The sequence below is a fragment of the Pipra filicauda genome, unplaced genomic scaffold, assembly GCF_003945595.2.
Source record: "Pipra filicauda isolate LSUMZ 115617 unplaced genomic scaffold, ASM394559v2 scaffold39_size4671491_pilon, whole genome shotgun sequence".
NCBI classification, from domain to species: Eukaryota; Metazoa; Chordata; class Aves; order Passeriformes; family Pipridae; genus Pipra; species Pipra filicauda.
Genome location: NW_024104531.1, coordinates 429,989 through 448,406, shown reverse-complemented (window position 1 = coordinate 448,406; position 18,418 = coordinate 429,989). Strand labels below are relative to the sequence as shown.

At 37.5% G+C, this 18,418-nt stretch overlaps 1 protein-coding gene across 13 annotated transcripts in view; it reads right to left on the bottom strand.

Moving 5' to 3' along the window:
• LMO7 (LIM domain 7) overlaps positions 1 to 18,418 on the bottom strand; it is a 128,857-nt gene that overhangs the window by 84,714 nt on the left and 25,725 nt on the right. For 12 of the 13 annotated variants that reach the window (XM_039385157.1, XM_039385150.1, XM_039385149.1 and 9 more), the window contains exons 2-3: positions 8,283 to 8,353; positions 4,791 to 4,860 (exon numbers count right to left, since the gene is read on the bottom strand). In XM_039385157.1, the coding sequence (XP_039241091.1) occupies positions 4,791 to 4,860; positions 8,283 to 8,353 (141 nt within the window). The remainder of the gene's footprint in view (positions 1 to 4,790; positions 4,861 to 8,282; positions 8,354 to 18,418) is intronic. The other variant, XM_039385154.1, reaches the window with a different exon arrangement.

Below are 18,418 nucleotides of genomic sequence, written 5' to 3'. Positions count from 1 at the left end.
CATCCTATAATAAAGTCAAAATATCATCTGCATACCATTCTCCTGCAACACAAGAAAAAAAAAAGAAATGGAGAAAAAAAAAAAAAACAAAACACCACCACCCTGTCAAGAACATTTTCCCACAGAAAAGAAAATTTTGGCCAGCTCTCCCTGATGACAAGAGATAAGGAAGTACCAGGGTGGTTCCACGGTTTGCAAAGTGTTAGGCACAAAGGCACAGAAACTTTTATTTTTTTAATGTTCTCCACCCCTTTCTTTATCTCCTCTTTCATTTTTGTATAGCGTTCTTTCATATGTCTCTCCTCTTACCTTTATCATTCCCTACTTCCCTTGTTCAGAAGGTACAAGCCACTGATCTAAGTAACAGAGTTGAAAGTTGTTTTCTTAGTACAAGTGGTATTAATACCTTCTGATACATTAAATAAGCACATTATAGGATGCCGTGGTGTTATATCACATTGCATTAAAGAGAAGCAATGATGTTTGAGTAGCAGTTGTCAGAAGGATAAGTTTCCTGTTGAACCAGGAAAATAAATGCTTGATAAAACATGCATGGAAAACCATCAAGACACTCTTCACCCTAAAGGAACCCTAACTCCCCACTAGAAAAAAAAATCCCACACTACAGTATTTCAGATAAACATGTTCAAACCTGGGACTGCCTAGAGATGTGCAATATTATTCTCTTGTGCAAAAGGGAAACAAAAATTCACAAAAAAGACCTTCTGCCAAAGCTGAAGAACTTTATGAAGATAAAATTTTGTGCTGATATTCATCCAGCACTCACACTGAGACAGTCTGAATTGGCAACATCGACTTGTTTAAAATCATGGACCAACTTGAAACAAAAGTGCTAATAACATTTCATTTACAATTCTGAAAACCCAACAGCTTTCTATTCTGCCCTGTCTTATGATCACAGCCCTCATGTCTCTGATGTGAGGAGTGCAACCACAGTGTAAAGCATAGTACTTCCACCTTACTCACAGGAGTTGCAAGCAAAGATAGATGGTCTTAGAAGACCAAATTGGTATATTGCAAGGCAGCAAGATTTCCACTCGCTACCCCTCTCCAAAAGACATACTGACTCTTACCTCTGACTTTGCTTCACCACCTGGTCTCAGTTGGAAATGTACTTTACCTAGAACTGCCATGCTGAAGAGCGTACACTTATTCCTCACAAGTAATGAGCAATGTGTTATTCTGACAGATATGTTGAGCTTGCATAAACTATACATAACTCATTCATCTTCTCACTGTCTCATAATGTCTTGTGACTTTCATTCTAGTTTATGATTCTTTGTGTTCAGCCAACTGAGTTCGAAACAGGAGGTTTCTGGGGAACAATGGTGCTGCTGCCAGAGATGCACCTCTGAAAATGCTCAGCAGAACCTTGTTGGAAAGTATGTTGTCAAACCACAAAGTCCTCCCCCTCATATGACTGTATACAAACCATCTTACATGCTGGGAGTCAAACTGAAAACTCAGTATATTTTGAGAAAACATTTTTCCTTTGTGTTTGCTTTTGTTAAGCATTCATTTTATTCCCACCACTCCTACTCCCCAAGAACTCTAAGCAAAATCATTCTGCAGGATCTGAACATAGAAAGATTTATCAATTTGAGTAATTTTCTTTAAGAATATCTGTTTCACACATGTATGGACCAGGAAAAGTGGATTTTTAAGTAAGTAAGTGCAGATAGCACTTTCTCTACTATTCATAATGAAATCTCAGTTTCCACAGTCCTCTGACCTTTCTATTACCCTTCCCATATCCCCTAGAAATGCCTGAGGGCTTGAGGAACTGCTACTCTGTACAACTTTGCTTGTCTCTCTGCTGTACTAGGGAAAATATATGCATTGCTCTTTACACAAGTTGTGTATTTTAGACAGTTTGAAACATAATCAGAAACTAAATTTTAATTTTCCAGCAACTACTGTAGCGCAAAGGTTTTACATGGCATTTTTAAAAAATGACCAAAATTAAAGGAAACAAAGCAACAGCAACCTCCCAATTAAATCCGTTCAGGACATCTATGGGAACATCATTGTCTCCAAAATCTGCCATATGCTGTTAAGAATCAACCTGCTGCAAGTGGCAACTTTCTACAACTACTGCTAGAGTTACTCCTTTGCACCCTGCAGTTGGCACCCCTCACTGTCCAGGAAACCACGATAAGAGGAAATGCACGGACATTTCCTCAGTCACCCACCTTTGACTACCGCTTCCCTGCAACTGCTCTGGGACTTGCCTTACCGCCAGCAGTTCAGTTTTCCAAACTGGAACAAAAATGAATAGGCAAACACAGCTAAGATGATGGCTAGATCTCACCCAAACCACGCAAGGCACATGCCTCAGAAGGGACAAGTTGCTAGCTGGGTATGAAGTTGTGCCTAGATCCAACTCTCCTTCCCAAAGCGTTCTTACAAACCCTCGCACACAAGCTACAGCCCAGATTTCCCACGCCATACCAAAAAACTGGGGAGAAGTTTAATCAATTTTTTAAACTTTTCTGGTACCAACTAAGCATTTTTTGTTAACTGAATGCCAAGTTTCATTTGAGTATTTAATCATCAAAACACATGTATTTATTTTTCCATTCCATCATAATTATATCTGAACCACTGCAATTCACACATGAAAAATCACTAGGCAGCAGTATAATCAAACTAGAGACAAAAGCTAAGACTTTCAGTTTTCTAAAATGTGCTTGGAATTGAGGCAATCCTGCTAACATAAAGCCCCTATTGGATTTTATGATAAGTAAGGTATCATAAACGTAAATATGACATAAAAAAATCAATAATGCATTTCTGTCATTAAAAGCAGCACCTCATCCTAACTTAATAAAAAAAAAAAGTATAGCACACAATATTCCATACAAAACTGAATATTTCATTATTCCTATAGGCTTTCACTTACTATTTAACTCAGACAATTTGTTTTCAAAATAACCATGAAATCAAATAAAAAAATATAATGAAATCCTTCTGGAGATTCAACCAAAGACATCTATTCAATACTGTATTTCTGTACTGCTGAAAAAAACCTGTCAGGCAGTTGAAGTGTACACAATGCTTAAATGACATACTTATATGGAAGTAAACTATATTAACTCCATAGCGAACAAAACCAAAACTGAAGAAATTCCTGGGAAAGAAAAACAAAAGGGAATGAGGGGGAGAAGGGGGAAGAGAAACAAGATGTCTTTCAAAGCATTTGTTTCCTTCTGATAATCAGACTGCCACAAAACTGTCAAGAACACAGGGGGTCTGTTTCCTTTTAATCAGGAAAGTCAAGAAACGGATGCTAATTGCCCAGTGATTAATGCGTAAAATATTTTGGAAATGGACTTCAGGACATGAGTCTAGAGGACCATGAAGAAGCTGTAGAAAGAACATGATCAGAAGATATTCAGATTACAGTATTTCCAGGACCCAAATTAAAAGTTGCAGCATCTCTTTATGCTTTACAAAAAAAACCCCTGCTGTCTCTTGATGTTAAAGTTTCCAACTGGATTGGTGTCCTCCGTGGTGTCCTCCAAGAACTATTTTGGTTTCATTTGAATTCTTTTTTGTATGCCTCAAAAGAAAAGAATGTGCAGCAGTCTTATTTGCAAGCCTAATACCTGAGCTTTTTCTGGGACAAAGGCAACTAATACTGTCTACATTCATTTGATGTGGAAATGCACATTCTCAGCTTGTGCAACTAATATATGGCAATTTAGCCCAAGCTTATAACCTCCAGCCAAGTTAACTACACTTATTCTCCAATGAACTACATGGTTGACCAGCAAAAGCCAATGTTTTGTTGGCTCATCCCACTAAAACATATAAATAAAAGTAGCTAGAGAAGCTTTGCATTCTACTCCTACTAAGAAATCAGGTAACGTTGAGATTGCATGTTCATAAAGTGGGATCTTCAATTTGTTACAGGAATCAAGCATATGTCCCTGTTCACCTCAGATCTTTTAATATGGGACCAATTGTTCTTGTGACAGGACTAAATAGTCTAGACCCTAGTGATATGATTATCCAACAAGGTTTTCATAGTGAAAAAAATTATGAAGAAAGAACTTGCCTGCCCACGAAAGGGTTTCTGATGCTAAATGGCTACAAAACTTATCCTACAGTCCCTGGGTAGCAAATTTTCTAAACAGCAAAGAGAAAAATCTTTTAAACTTCCTGTGAAAATTACTATATACATCTTGCCCCCTCCCCCCAAAAATGTGATTTACAGCCAAAACATTGGCAAATACCTCAACTGAAGCCTGAAGAGAGATCTTTGCATCAGAGTTATTTTAATGCAACTGAAGCTTTGCTGTGGGTGGAGTGAAACGGGTTCTAAAAATACTCTAACTACACAGAACATTTCCTATTCTGCCCACTCCCTAAGAAAGGGACATCTGATGGCTTGTGAATATAAGATAGGATGGTGGTCTTTAAATAGAGACAAATAATGCCACAGAGGTTCGTGCACAGAAGCCAGTGCTTGATACATCTGGGGCTGATGAAGCTTCACACAGTGATAGGATGATTGAATTTACAGATCTGAATCACAGATTAGGCAACCTTTGTGATTTAAGACAACGTACAAATGGTACAATTTTAAACAAAAAAATGAAAATGGAACTAATTTTGAAAACTTTGTAGGTTTTTATCTCAAGATAAAAATCTTATGTAAAAAAACCTCTCTCTCTTATGTAAGAACAGTAAGCAAGAGTGCTCCTTAAAAAACAAAGAGCACTTGGTGTCATACCCCAGATATTAGATTTGATGGCATTACTTACCAAGCCAGCAATTGGAGTTGACAGACGATTGATCTTCTTAACAATGCCAGGTTTGATCTTGTTAATCAAACTAAAAAAAAAAAAGTAATGATTTTATGTTACATAATCAACTGTACTTGATGACGCATGAGCATCAATGCTTAGTAAGAAATACTTTGCATATGGTCCTAACTTAACATGACTTGAATGAATTAGATCTGAACCTATTAACACTCCCAAGAAGTGACAAGCAACAGACTTTAGAAGGAAAAATGAGACAAGTTGCATACGCACACACAAAGTGATTTCTCAGAATGGCAAACTGAGAAAGAAGAAAAGAAGATGCCTGGGTAGGCGTAGGCAGAAACAGATCTATGTTTCTACTACATGGGTGGTGATGTTAATCAGACTCAAATTTCCTATTTAAAGATTTTCTTCACATAAAGGTTCTGACGCAGATGTCAAAAATGTATCAGACTGTTGCTTCTCAGAGTTCAGTGTGAAAGCACTAATATTCCTGTGAGGGCAAGAAATAAACTCAGTTTTCATGTTACCAAGTCCAGTATGCTGTGTGCAACAATCATTTTTGGCACATATAATTTACATGCACAAGTAATTTTCAGTCTCAGTCAGAAGCAATTGCAGCTGATATCACTCGTTATATAAAATTCGTAATTAAACTGAGAAGATAGGACAGACTAACACACCAGTGTTGAATACACAAGCCCAAATTCATACCTTGTCCTGCAGTGAGGATGAGGCACAGGATTCCTTGCACCTTTATATCCAGGTTTTCAGTGACAGAGATAGGGAAGTATTGTGATTCACCAAACTAAGAGACCACAGGGTCAGTAGAGAACAGAGACCTCAGGATACTCTGCAGACTTCATCTGCCTTTGAGGATTTTTGACTTGCTCCCTCTTGTCCCTGCTTGCCTGGCTAGACCCTTTACCCAACACAAAGCATCGGCAAGGTTTTGTGATCACACACAGCAACGCAGAGACAAGACCTGGAGTTTAAAACTTCATGTGGGAAAAAAGTATTTTTCATCTCAAGCAGCCAAGGTAATTGGAAAATAACACAAAGAACAGTTTACCCCTAGACATTGATGTGGAGGATACACTTCTTATGTGCCTAAAGAAAAAAAAAAAGTCTGCAGGTCCTGAGACTTTTCAATCACACCAAGTTACTTATTAATCAAAATACACTTGATGACTTTTCAAAAAAAAAAAGTGATCTGTTGGGATGGAATTAAAAAAAAAGGTGGAGTTCCTTCCCTTTTTTATATTTTTATCTTCCAAATGCATAATTTTTATTTATTTTACTGAAGAACATGAAGTAGCATATGATCAGAAAAACTTTAGTGAATTTCTTTCTCTAATATATGTACATGAGATCTAGTAAAATGTAAAAGGCTTTATTTTGTCAACATCTGCACTTGGTCATTGATTAGGCCAAACAAACCAACTGAACTGCTATAGGGATATGTAGTGCAAGTGTAGGTCTTATCTGCTATAGTTTAAGTCAAACATACAATCTCCAGAGAGAGTATATCCATGGACACTAAAGGTGAACCAAGGAAATGGGCAACAGAATTCCCAGTTTGTCTCAACTACTTAAGATCTTGCACTATATTATCTTTAGTGAAAATTGGACATTTGAAAACTTTTGCCATCTGCTCTTTTCTGTTTCCATAGAATTTCTATGAAAATCACTCTTCTTTGTACTTCAAGTATGTCAAATTTAAAACTATCAGGAGAATTTAACAGGAGAATAACTATATTATTTAGCAGAATCATAATGAGGCATCTTGCTTTAAAGAAAGTTGTGTGCCTCCTAAGGCAAGTTGCTCGGCCAAAGAAACTGCAGGATGTTTTTCTTGCTTTACTATTAATTACAGATAAATTTAACTGATTTGCATTTGGTACATGGAGGCTCACATTCTTTTGCCAAATAAGTGTCAACAATGAAGATATCAAAGGATTAGGATGTATCAGTTAACTTCCAATTCATAAACACACTATTTTAAAGTTACATCTGAATACAATATACAAATCCCACTAAACACATACCTGAAGAAATACCTTCTTATTAAAAGGATTAACTATTTTTATTACCATAGTCACACTCATTAATGTTTAATTATGTAAGTAACGAAAATACAGCATCCACCTCTACAATATTATTGAAAATTAATCAACTCCCCATATCACAAGATAACTTCAGAAGCAACTTGCAAGATGTGCCAGGATGGGCAAAGGGCCCAAAGAAAAATAAAGGCAGGAACAGAAAACACAGTAACATTCACAGAAGGAAAAAATTATATATAGGAAAAAAAAAGCTCAGAGAACTGAACCTTTGTAAATATTTTCTGAACGTCAGATTGGCTGAACTGATTTTAGAGTGGCTCTGAGATTTGTGGCATTTTTTTCTAGCATCCCAGGTAGTTCTCTAATGAGATTTCTCTTGCACTGGTGTTCTAATGACATTTACACCTGCTGTTCCTTAAAATACTAAGGGATTAGCACCACTTCCAGTCCTGGAAACTTATTCCAGTAAGTACAAAACCAATTACAGATATGCGGATGAGACCTGACGAGTGGACATTTTACACCTCTGACTCAGTCTAGCAACGAAACCAGACAAGTCCCATTACTGCCAAGCCTACAATATATAAACACAAGGAAGCTCCTTACAGAAAGTACTCCAAAACAAGCTGAGGTCAGAGTTTGCTGTTTAAAACAGTAAGTCCAAAAAGTACTGAAATCTGGACTGCATGTGCCCATATATGACAACATATTTCTACATTATGCTGGAGATCCAGTCTGTTTATTTTTATCACCCTAGAGAATTTCGGGGGGGGGGGGAAGGTTAAAGTATATTTTTATAAAGGAGACCAAATTACATTCAACAGATTCAATATTATTGAGATAGTTGGATGCAACCATGAAAGCAATAAATGATAGGATATGAAATCAAATGCCTGTTATCTTTAATCTACAATTTTGTGAAGTTCACTTCTGAAGTGTAGTATTTTTAAAAAGAAAACTTAATGTAAAGTTTTCTGCTGTGCATAGGTAGCTTTCAACATTTACAGAACCAACACTCAGGGGCTGGGGATGGAGGACAGAAAACCAAACCCCAACAACAGTAGGTATAGGGGTAACCAAGTGCTTTGATCCCAGCCATGGCCACACTACCTTGCACAAGCTGAAGAGAAAGCCCAGTGATATCACAGATGTTATACCCAAAAAAATCAATCAACTGGCCAGAGGATCAGCATGATCCTCGCAGTATCACACAAACAAGTGTGTGGAACATTTGTAGATCTGGAAAGAGAATCTCCAAAATCTGTTTTTACTTCCCATGACAAACAACAGGTATTAAAAAAAGTTAAAAATTACTTAATACAAAATTTTTTTGGTACTTCAAAAAAAATTTCAGAGGCCGGGAAGGAAAGAGGCCAGCTGATGTGAACCTGAAGGATTTTTATATAGGCAAGTCAATACTCACTCACACAACAGGACTCCATTTTCTAGAGCTGCTCGAAAGTCTTTGGTTCCGAAGCTTTTCCCAGTAACTGCCTATAAGAGAAAGAATTGAGAGTTAATTGGACACGTGCACAAAATTAGGACTAGCAAGAGCATCTGAGGAGTACTAAAAAAACCCAGAACAGAAAAAAAATAACCCAAACAAAATAAAACAATAAACCAACAATCACTGATTCAGCACTTAGTTCCTACTATTATTTTCTTATATTAATTTCTAAAGAAATAAGTATTTAAAAGTTCTTTATGCCTCAAAAGAAGTCATATTCAACATCTTAAAGTAGTTTCCTCTAGCATAAGTCAATCTTCAGCTACATTCTGTGGGAATACTTGTTTTCTAAAGCAGTACCAGTTACACTGAAAAGCATAAAACAAATTTCAAACAGAAGTGCAAAAGAAAGACAAAGTCTTTTATCTCCTGCTTCATGTTACAGCGTGTATACTCATGATATCTGGCACATAGTATTTTAATAAGGGTTTTTTTTCATGCCACTTGCACCTAAGGCAGTGTGACTAAAGAACCACTCCATCAAGTCTGCATTACCACGTGCACATCAATTCTCATTGCTTGGCAAGTGGTAGGACTGTATTAATGAGACTGCTTTTTATATTAAGAGTTAAAAAGCAGTAAACAATATCTTATAAAAGACTTAAGATATTCAATGCCAAAAGCAAAGCATTGCCTACATGTTTTCAGCAAAGTTTTTTAAAACAAATAATTAACTCTCAAACAAAAGCATCAACATAGCGCTTGCTCAAGTCTATACTCACTTGAAGTCCATACTAGATCTTCCCTCTGCCTACATTCCTTGAAGAAATCAAATTTGGCAGATTTCTTTCAAATGTTCAGGATTAATAAGAAAAAGATGCTCAGAAAGAGAGACAATATTCTGCAAACAGTCCAAAAGAAAGGTTTTATCCCAGTTGACTACAGAAATGAAACACTAGGAAGGGTATTTATTTGAGCTTAGAGGTCACCAGGTTCAGTCACCAGCTAATTATGAGCCTCCCTTATGAACCCTAACCCTGACCGTCCTCAATACTGTGCAGGCCCACAGGCACACAATTAAACATGCTGTGGAACCTGCGTGCATCCAGAGCAAAGCTACTGGTTACCACAGTAATTAAGGAAATTAGCAGTGAAACAAATGAGCTGTGCTTGGTAAAAAGAGCAAAGGAGAGGATGTAGCTCTTTTATGATCTGTTACATTATCACCCTATTATTTTTTTCTAAATAGCAAAAGAAGGGTATACAAACACCAGAAATCCTACAATTTAAATAATTAGTTTTAACATAGGGTTTTTTTTCATTCAAATGCTGCAAGTTCAACCTCCCTACTGAGGACAAAATTAGATGTTACCAAAATTTTCTTTTGGGTTTAAAGGTTTTTTCCTAGGATTTAATAAATAATGACAGAGGATGAATGATGGCACACCAACTCAAGGTAAGAAAAATTCCAAAATTCAGGGGGAAAAAAAAAAACACACAGCAATTTTCAACAACAAAGGATGATTGTGATTCCCCTGGGAGAACTGCATTTTATAAAACATTCCTATAACAACAGTCTGTTCTTACAGAAAAGTAGAGGTTGTATTATAGCAATATTTTCAATAATCACTTAAAAACCACAGAATCTGAAAGTTACCCTTATCTCAAATATAATACTGTATTTTGCTTCCAATTTTGTATATTCAGTGATAATATTTTTGAGGAAACTAGCCAATGTAACAAAACAGCACTGAAAGTTTCAATACAAATATTTATGTTTCCTAGGTAATAGGAAATATGGGTTATAAATTACACCCCTCATTCCGCAAGTTAGAAATTTTATGTTTGCATGACATACAGCAGAACTGTACCGTATATAAAGGCTGTAGGAGTGGGGTCTAGCTTTATGGTTACATTTCAAACTCCAATCAACTCTCAGAGTCCAGAAGTTGTTTTCATTTTGGAGCTGTCACTGACATCTACAGGACTACACAGTTCAAATGTTTGGGTTAATAGGGAGTTTGCTGGTAAGTCATTCATGCAATAAATGACAAGGTGTTTCCTTCAACTAGAGTTCAGCCCATCCCAAACCTGCAATGTCTTCTATATCCACAAACAATCTTCAAGCTGAAATTCCTTTTAAAAAACCCCAAAATGTCCTGGAACTGCAGCATGTAGCTAAGGCCTACAGTCCTCAAAAATTATTCCTGAGAAGTCAAGGAGCATGTGCCACTGAAGACAAGTTGAACTTCAGCATAGCCCCTCCAGAAGAACGTGAGAGTGCCATGCTGCAGTGCATAATTATATCTTCATGGGGCATCTTGTCATCTTTTCCACAGGAAAACCCAATACCTCAGTCTCCAAAATAGCATGTGGAACATTTGACTACCACAAAGTCTTCAGGCACATGACCTCAGGTAACTAGAAGCCATCCTTGAACAACAAGCGAGTCCAATTGGAGTACAAGGTTGTAAATGCCTCTATTAGACTTGCAGACCTCTTAAAATTACATTAGAAGATGCTACACTGGAAATATTTTGACTAAGTTATTTGTGCAGCCACTGCAGCAATCAACACTGATTTGATATACAGAATGGAGTTGTCAGACCAATCTTGTGACCCACACATTTTGATGACTATGTGGTTTGTTGATATTAAAATAAAAGTGTCAGTACTGCCAAGTTAGGTTTCATTAATACTGACTTTCAAAGGCTAACTAATAATTAAGTAATTAAAAGATATTCTCAAAGAACAATTTAACACTGGTGCTCGAAACCAAAACATCTTCCAAATTGCACAACATGTTGAATTTGTTGGTGTCACAAAAATAAGCACTCCATTTTAAAACCTGCTTTCGTATAGAGACTGAGAACTTTTCTCAGGTTGGACTTTCACCTGCCTCATACCCAGCACAGGGCATCAAGCTCAGCTGTAGCTATTACAACGTGCAGAGGAAATAGATATCATTAAAAAAAAAGGAAATACACGAACTGGCTCAGAGTTCCCTGACTTTTAAGATCCTAAGACAAAGTGAATCCCACCCTAAGATATTACATCTTCAAACTATGTCTACGATTTTTGAGTCACTGTTTATTCATTAAAACTGGTTATACGGGGTGTGGTACTATTATGTAAGCATAATTGATTTTGGACAATTTTTCAACCTCTTAGGTCACGTGAGCCACCAATAATAGAGAAAATATCTTGCAAAAGTGATTTTACCCATGTTTGAATAACATCTCTTTCCAAATTATGTCTATTTTCTCTCCTTCATTTAGCTGAATGTATTATTCTTCTCAGACTGCTTTTTTATATGAAGAGAGTAATGACATAATTAAAGACTGTATCATAAAATCACATTTAATTGCTGCTATATAACAGTTTGATTTTGTTTTTGAAAGACAGCGTCCCCTAATACCTCGGTAACTCACAATTGCCAGGTCCAACGAATTTACTTCAAACAGTATGCAAATCAAGTCTTTAAATGTAGACATTTTGAAAATGCTTACACATACAGAGGGCTAGCTTATTTTCAGGTTTGCTGTGATTCCTGTAGGAGGAGACAAATCAAGAAGAAATAACCAAAGATCAACCATCCTGAACATGGCATGACATCAAAATCATCACGGACTGAACAAAGAGCACAAAGTACAGAAGAATATAGATGATTATATGCGTCAGTACAAAAATTAACACTAAGTATGTTTCTTTGGTTTGTTGTGCTAGAGGCCAAATATAGTTAATCATAAAATGGGCCTTTTTTGCCTTAAAAGCTATCCAAAGTTGAAAGAACTTTCAATTTTAACAAAAAAATACTAAGGAAGTTCATGTCAAGCTGCTTCCATGGTTTACACTGGTTTATATGGCTTTTAGCAAAAGGACAGCTCTATCACAGGCCAGTTGATGTTTACCATTACATGGAACTCAAAGTGCAAGGGCCCGGTAGGTTTCTCAGTTTAACATTGCAGTGACGGAAACACCAAAGCTAGACTCTCCTCATCCAATGCAAGAATCATACCACATATACAGGCATGCTGGCTGACCAGTTCTCCATCACAAACATGTTAGCTGCTCAGAAACAAGGAGGCAGCACTGTATCATGCCCAACCTATAATCTGAACGATACCTTGGTACAGGTACTCACCCCTCCAGCCTACTCTCTCAACCTCATTAAGAGCTCCTCTGCCCCCACTCCATGTAGACTACACCATCTCAAGCCATGCAAGGACCCTGCACAATTTGAGAGAAATGCTACCTGCATCAGCGTGAAGCATACCATTCCCTGATACAAGGTTGTAGGTTATGGATGGAAGGTTCCAGAAAGATACTGAACCACGCATGATAGTGACTGCCTGAAGGCAGGTTTATGCCAGGATCTCATAGGGCAAGCAGTTAATCAGACGGCAAGCTCAAGGATACTACACTGATTTATCAACTTCAGGTGCCCAGCACAGCCTGCAGCAAGAAAAGCTAAGTTTATCATGCTGCAGAGAGGACTGCTTGTGTTCTCTAGGGAACTGGGACAATGATACAAATGTGACACAATGGTGCCATCCCCAGTACGGAGTTCTGGCTATGCCCTGCCAATTTCTGTCACAGTGCCTGACTCAGCAGATCACCTCACATTTGTGTCTGAATTACTACCTTCCCAATGGCCTTTCTTCCCCCTACCCACTACCAAAAATCTGGATCATACTACATGGCAAATGGCTCCATCCTTACATAATCCCAGCATTACATATCTCCAATTACAGTACTTGTTTAGCTCTAACCACCTTCATCCAATGTATCACTCCAGATCAGTACTGCTACTGTAGATGCACAAGGAGATATATAGGCTACACCCCAGCCAACAAGCAAGCAATGCAGGCAACTCCCAGCATGCTGGCATCTGAACAGTTTGGCCAGGCTTGGAAATAGGTTCATAACACGTTTTTATATAGTACTTTAAGTCCACTGCATTTTATAAACTGTTTTCAGAAACATGCCATACCTCAACTTGACAAATTTTATCTTTTGTGTCTATCACAAAAGAAGAGCAACATCCAAAAAAAAAAAAAAAAGGGAAATAAAAAAGGCAGTAAGGATTCTTCCCTCTTCTGCGTTCAGATGTGCTACTGAAAGACCTGCCGCCCCCCTTCAGGGCTATTTGTAGTCCCACTAAAATGCCATGCAGAATATGAACTTGTCTTTGAATGGCATACACAGTAGCTGCCAGAAAGTGCTGCCATTATGCTTTGAAGTAAATGGCTTGTGCTGTCTGGAATTTGCAGACTTCCCATCCAGTTTTCTGTTCTCAGCTGGGTCTTCCTCTTTTTTAAAAAACATAAACCAAAAAAAAACCTTAACATTGCCATATTTTTCTCCTGTAGTAATTTGTTTTATCCAAATCCCTCCCAAAGGGCAGGTGGTAGGAGCCATATTTAGAGAGTTGCTGCACACAATCTTGAACACAAGTGGCAAAATCAGACTTTGGGTAGAAACCCTTTGACATTGCAGCAAACAGACCAACCATGGTGATGACTAGATTTCTCAAGGTCAAGCAGTAGAAAAGAGTAGCTCATTTTTGAGGCAAGCAGGATCTGTCTCCCTGAATTTTGAGTCCCAAGAAGATGTACAGAAAGAGCAGGCATTCATATTTTCCATCCATAGGAAAATACTGCTGGCATTTCACTTCTGGTAGCAGTAGGAATGCCACGTCCGAAGCAGCAAAGGTCATTGTGGGAACCATGTTGTTATATTCCCTTCTGATCAAAAATTTGATTCACAGTCCAACAAACTCCTGAGAGGTCAGTCAACAACTGCTCAAGAAGCTGGTGCCCACAGAGGCTTTCCCAGTCAGCTCTCCAGCAATGAAACGATGACATTGCCCAACCTAACAACTGCACGAGAGTTAAGAGCGAGGCCTGGATTTCTACAAAAGGAAGCTCTTAATTTGAAATCTTACACCTCATTGCTAAAATCCATGACAGGTATGATTCCACTGAGGAAAAGAACTAGGGTAGCTGGAAGTAAGAAGAAAAATATCTACGAATAAATCTGTCATATAATTTAACTGCACAGTAAAAATAAGAAGGCTGAAGGAGGTGAATATCTTGCCATTGATCACTTATACTGGACCATGTGAATGTTCCCCTTTACATCCACAACACTAATGTTTTTCAGTTGGAATAATTCCCGCTCTATTGCTCAATGCCCTGTTTAACTCCATACCCCAAATTCCCGGGTATCATTACATTTCAGAGAATGTGGAAATTTTTGTCTTTAGCCCAAACGGCCTTTGATAACAAACCAGAACAGATATTTATAAAAGGAAATGGTTGATTATTGAAAAAGTCTTAACTGTTATTTTCTATCATCAGCATAATGATGGGGTCTTATTGTGGCATGCCTTCTGGACAAACACGCCAAGACTCCTGAAATAACATAAAACTACATTTTTTAAAAAAGATGAAGAAAAACAATGAATAAGGGGCAAGCAAGAAGGGACATGACTACTGGTGCAATAGGTGCAGGAAGCATAGATCTCTGTCAACAGTTGCTTATACTCCGTTTTTTTCAAGTTTTCTGTCAAATCACACGTAGAAACAGAATCTGAAGAATGTAAGTGATGTTTCTCTTCCAATAGTTCAGGGAATCCCTGACTTAGGAGATCAGTGCTTCAGAAAGAGCAAGGATAAACATGTGGGATCAATCAAATCAGTTGAGCTTCCCTTCCTCCCCCACAAATAAGAACATCCCCCAAAGAAAAACAGGATGAATAAGCCTACTGTTGTTTATCCTAGTGACTGTACTGACAGGTGTCAAACTAAGAAAACCAACATAAATTATTTTGTGTGATAAGTGTCACTGTATGAGCAGATGTGGGCAGCATAAACTAGATAATAGTAGTTGTTGTAATAAGACATAAAACTTGCAAATGCAAAGTGACATTTGAATGATTAGGCATCTCTGAAAAAAAGAAATCATTGATATTTTATTGTAATTCTATAGGTACATCTGATTTATTGGGAAACTATTAATTCCATAAACAGCTTAAATGCACACAAGCTCTAAAGCTGCCACCTTCAGTGATGCATGCCAATTTCAACTTTAACCATTTATTTTCTCATATGTATTTAAAACTAACTTTAGTTAAATAACAGTGGATATTTATGCACCTTCCCAAGAGAACAGAAGACTAACATTATTTTAAAATTTGCCAGTTGAACTCCATACTAGGAGAACAGTGGCATTTGGCTCCTTAACCATAAATATTCCTCATTAAACAGAGAAAAGGATAAAGTCATGAAAAAACATTCAAACATTCTGTTCACCCTGAAACAAGCAGAAAGCAGCCACTGAATTCCATAAGCATGCAAAAAAAATTTCACCGAAAGTTGTCTTTTTCAAGTAATTCACAGTAAAATGGTGATGTACTAGACTTCAGTGTTTCTTTCTGCCATAGAAAACAGTTAAACATACCCAGGGAACAAAAATTATGAAGGAATGGTTTCTAGAAAAGTTATCAACTGAGATAAGAGAAGAAATGACAAGCAGATTCCAGTTTCACTGCTTAGATATCTTTTAATGACCATGTCTTGTAATATATGTACTCTCATGCTAGCCAGACTTTGAACTTGCCCGTTGTGAAAGTCAGTCACTCTGTATACCATTTTTTATTCTTTTTTTCTGAAACATCGACATCTGCAGCACTGCACCAGTTGTTACCTAACTTCAGGTTGTTAACACCTTTCCAAGCTGGGGGATAAGCACCCAAGAGATAAATGAATTCATGCATAGCTGTCACAACTGGACTTCTATGTAGTGTCCAACTGGGGCATACAAAAAGCTTGCCCTGGACAGAATGTCTGCATGTTCTCAATATCTCCCTCAAGATGTTGAAATAAAAAGACTAGAAGATATTAGCAACAACACAGCTTAGAAAAGAGGACTTGGGAGAAGATTTAAGACACAGAAGGTTTTATATGGCTGGCTGAGCAGTCCAGGAGAAAACCACAATCTCCCTGTTGTCCTGAAATGGCATCAGAGCCTCCTTTCCCACTCTCTTCCTCATGCCCATGTGAAGGGTCTGCATTTATAAAGTGAGCTGCATCGTCCAAACTATTTGTGCTTTAATACAGTACTGAATATATATATGTATATATTAAAAAAACTCAACCCCATCTCCATATAACTCCCTCACACATCCGACCACCTCTCCCCTGAACCAAAATGATCATGTCGACTGAAACAGGGGTTCCACACATCAAAGAAAGGCAAAGAGCTGGAGCCACAGCATGCTGGAGATAAGAGAAGGATAACATGTGGACTTTTGTGCAGATTCTTGAGAGGCTTAACATACCCAAAGATCAAGTGATGCAGCGCCCTGGCATCCAGGCAGTACGTGACCGATGGGATGGATGGCCACATTTCCTCACAAAGAACTTCAAGTTCAGACAGTAATAACGAAAAAGCTCCACCCAAAAACCTCTATACAAAATCTGTCCGTATCATTTCCTTTGCTAAAAGAGGAAAACAAAATCTATGACAACTGCAGCACTTTCGTTTCAGGTGAATAAGAAAAAAAAATCTGGTGGTTTTTTTTTTTTTTACAAGCTTCAATTAAAAAAAGAGGCATTACTCACAACATTAACAGAGAAAACGTTAAGTGATAATAAAAATCTCATTTGTTTAGGATAAATGTAAAAAAAGGATTAAAGCAAATACAAGTTTAGACTTTTTGCTGTAGATGTACTAAAAATTACATTTGTCTACTATTTTAATCTATTATTTTATCTTTAGTATTTTAAATATTGTCTCCATTTCACTGTAATTGAATCTCTAAATATTTTTCGTTCATGTAGAACAAAAGATAAATGCAAACTATAAAAAGCCTTTGGATGTTTGTATTTTTTAAGTTCAGTTTTACTACTATTATCATTCCAGGCTGAAGTATATGCTGCAAGTTTCAATACAGGCTGTCAGTTCACCAGCATCTATTTTTACAGGAAGGACCTTAAGGAAAACAATATCTTTGCTTATGCTGATTAAAAAAAACATGCTAAAACTCTGCTATTTGCAAGCAGGTCCCTCTTGGGATTATTTATGTAAGTGTCAGAGAGATACAGAGATACCAGATGAAATGGCCAAGAGCAGTGCATGCTTCTGTCCTAGATTACAGTCTTTTTACAAATCGACTGTCTTGATCCTGGGTGTATTTAATACTTTGATTTTCCCTATATTTTAAAATGCGTACTTCTCCAGAGGGCAGCACCGGTGCTATGAGCTAACCAGGGAGCTAACCACAAGGTCTTGAAATGACAGTCAACCAGAAGAGAAAAAAGGCATCAAAGAAAGTGCACACAAAAGAGAAATGCTTTAGATACAATTGCTTTCGCATGTTTAGCGAGGTTATTCATGCACGGAAGTAATTTTTAGTTATTACTGGAGATCTGTCAATCTTTTCAAATTTTTCAGCCTTTACTGGAAGCAGTACTTTGAGCAACTTACATACTGAGATGCGGATTGAGTCTGCTTCAACCAAAAGCATTGACAAATACCCCCCTTTCTCTCTCACACATACACCCATTTGTGCACCCATGGGGTTTGGGGAACCAACACCCTCCTCATCAAATCTTCCCTCCTGTCCCCACATCACCTTTTTATTTCTCTCTCTCCTACACCTACTGGCTTTCAAGCCATTTCACCAGGTATTCTTAGCTCATTAAGAAGGCAACACATGGACAGCAAGCAAAGAAATTTTGTGGAAATGAACACTTAACAGGGTCAAAAGACACTAAAAAGGTAATTAGTGTCATGATGGAGTCTGGAAAAAATAGTCACAACATCACTTCCCAGTAAACTATGGCACTTGCCATTAATTGCAGTGCTTAAACAATGTAATTCAGAAATTTCAGTATTATCTAGCCACAGTTATGTAGAAGTAAGCCATCAGGTAGAAGTTCACTGAAATTAATACTGAACTTCAGCTGGAGAAATATTATGCTCTTCTCTGAGTTTGAATAATTCAGGGGGAAGGATTAGCTTAAAAGAACTCCACGGATCTGACCTGTTTAAATAAAAAGAAAAGCAAGATCTTAAAGCTCTTGTTTGGTAGTTGGGGACTTTCT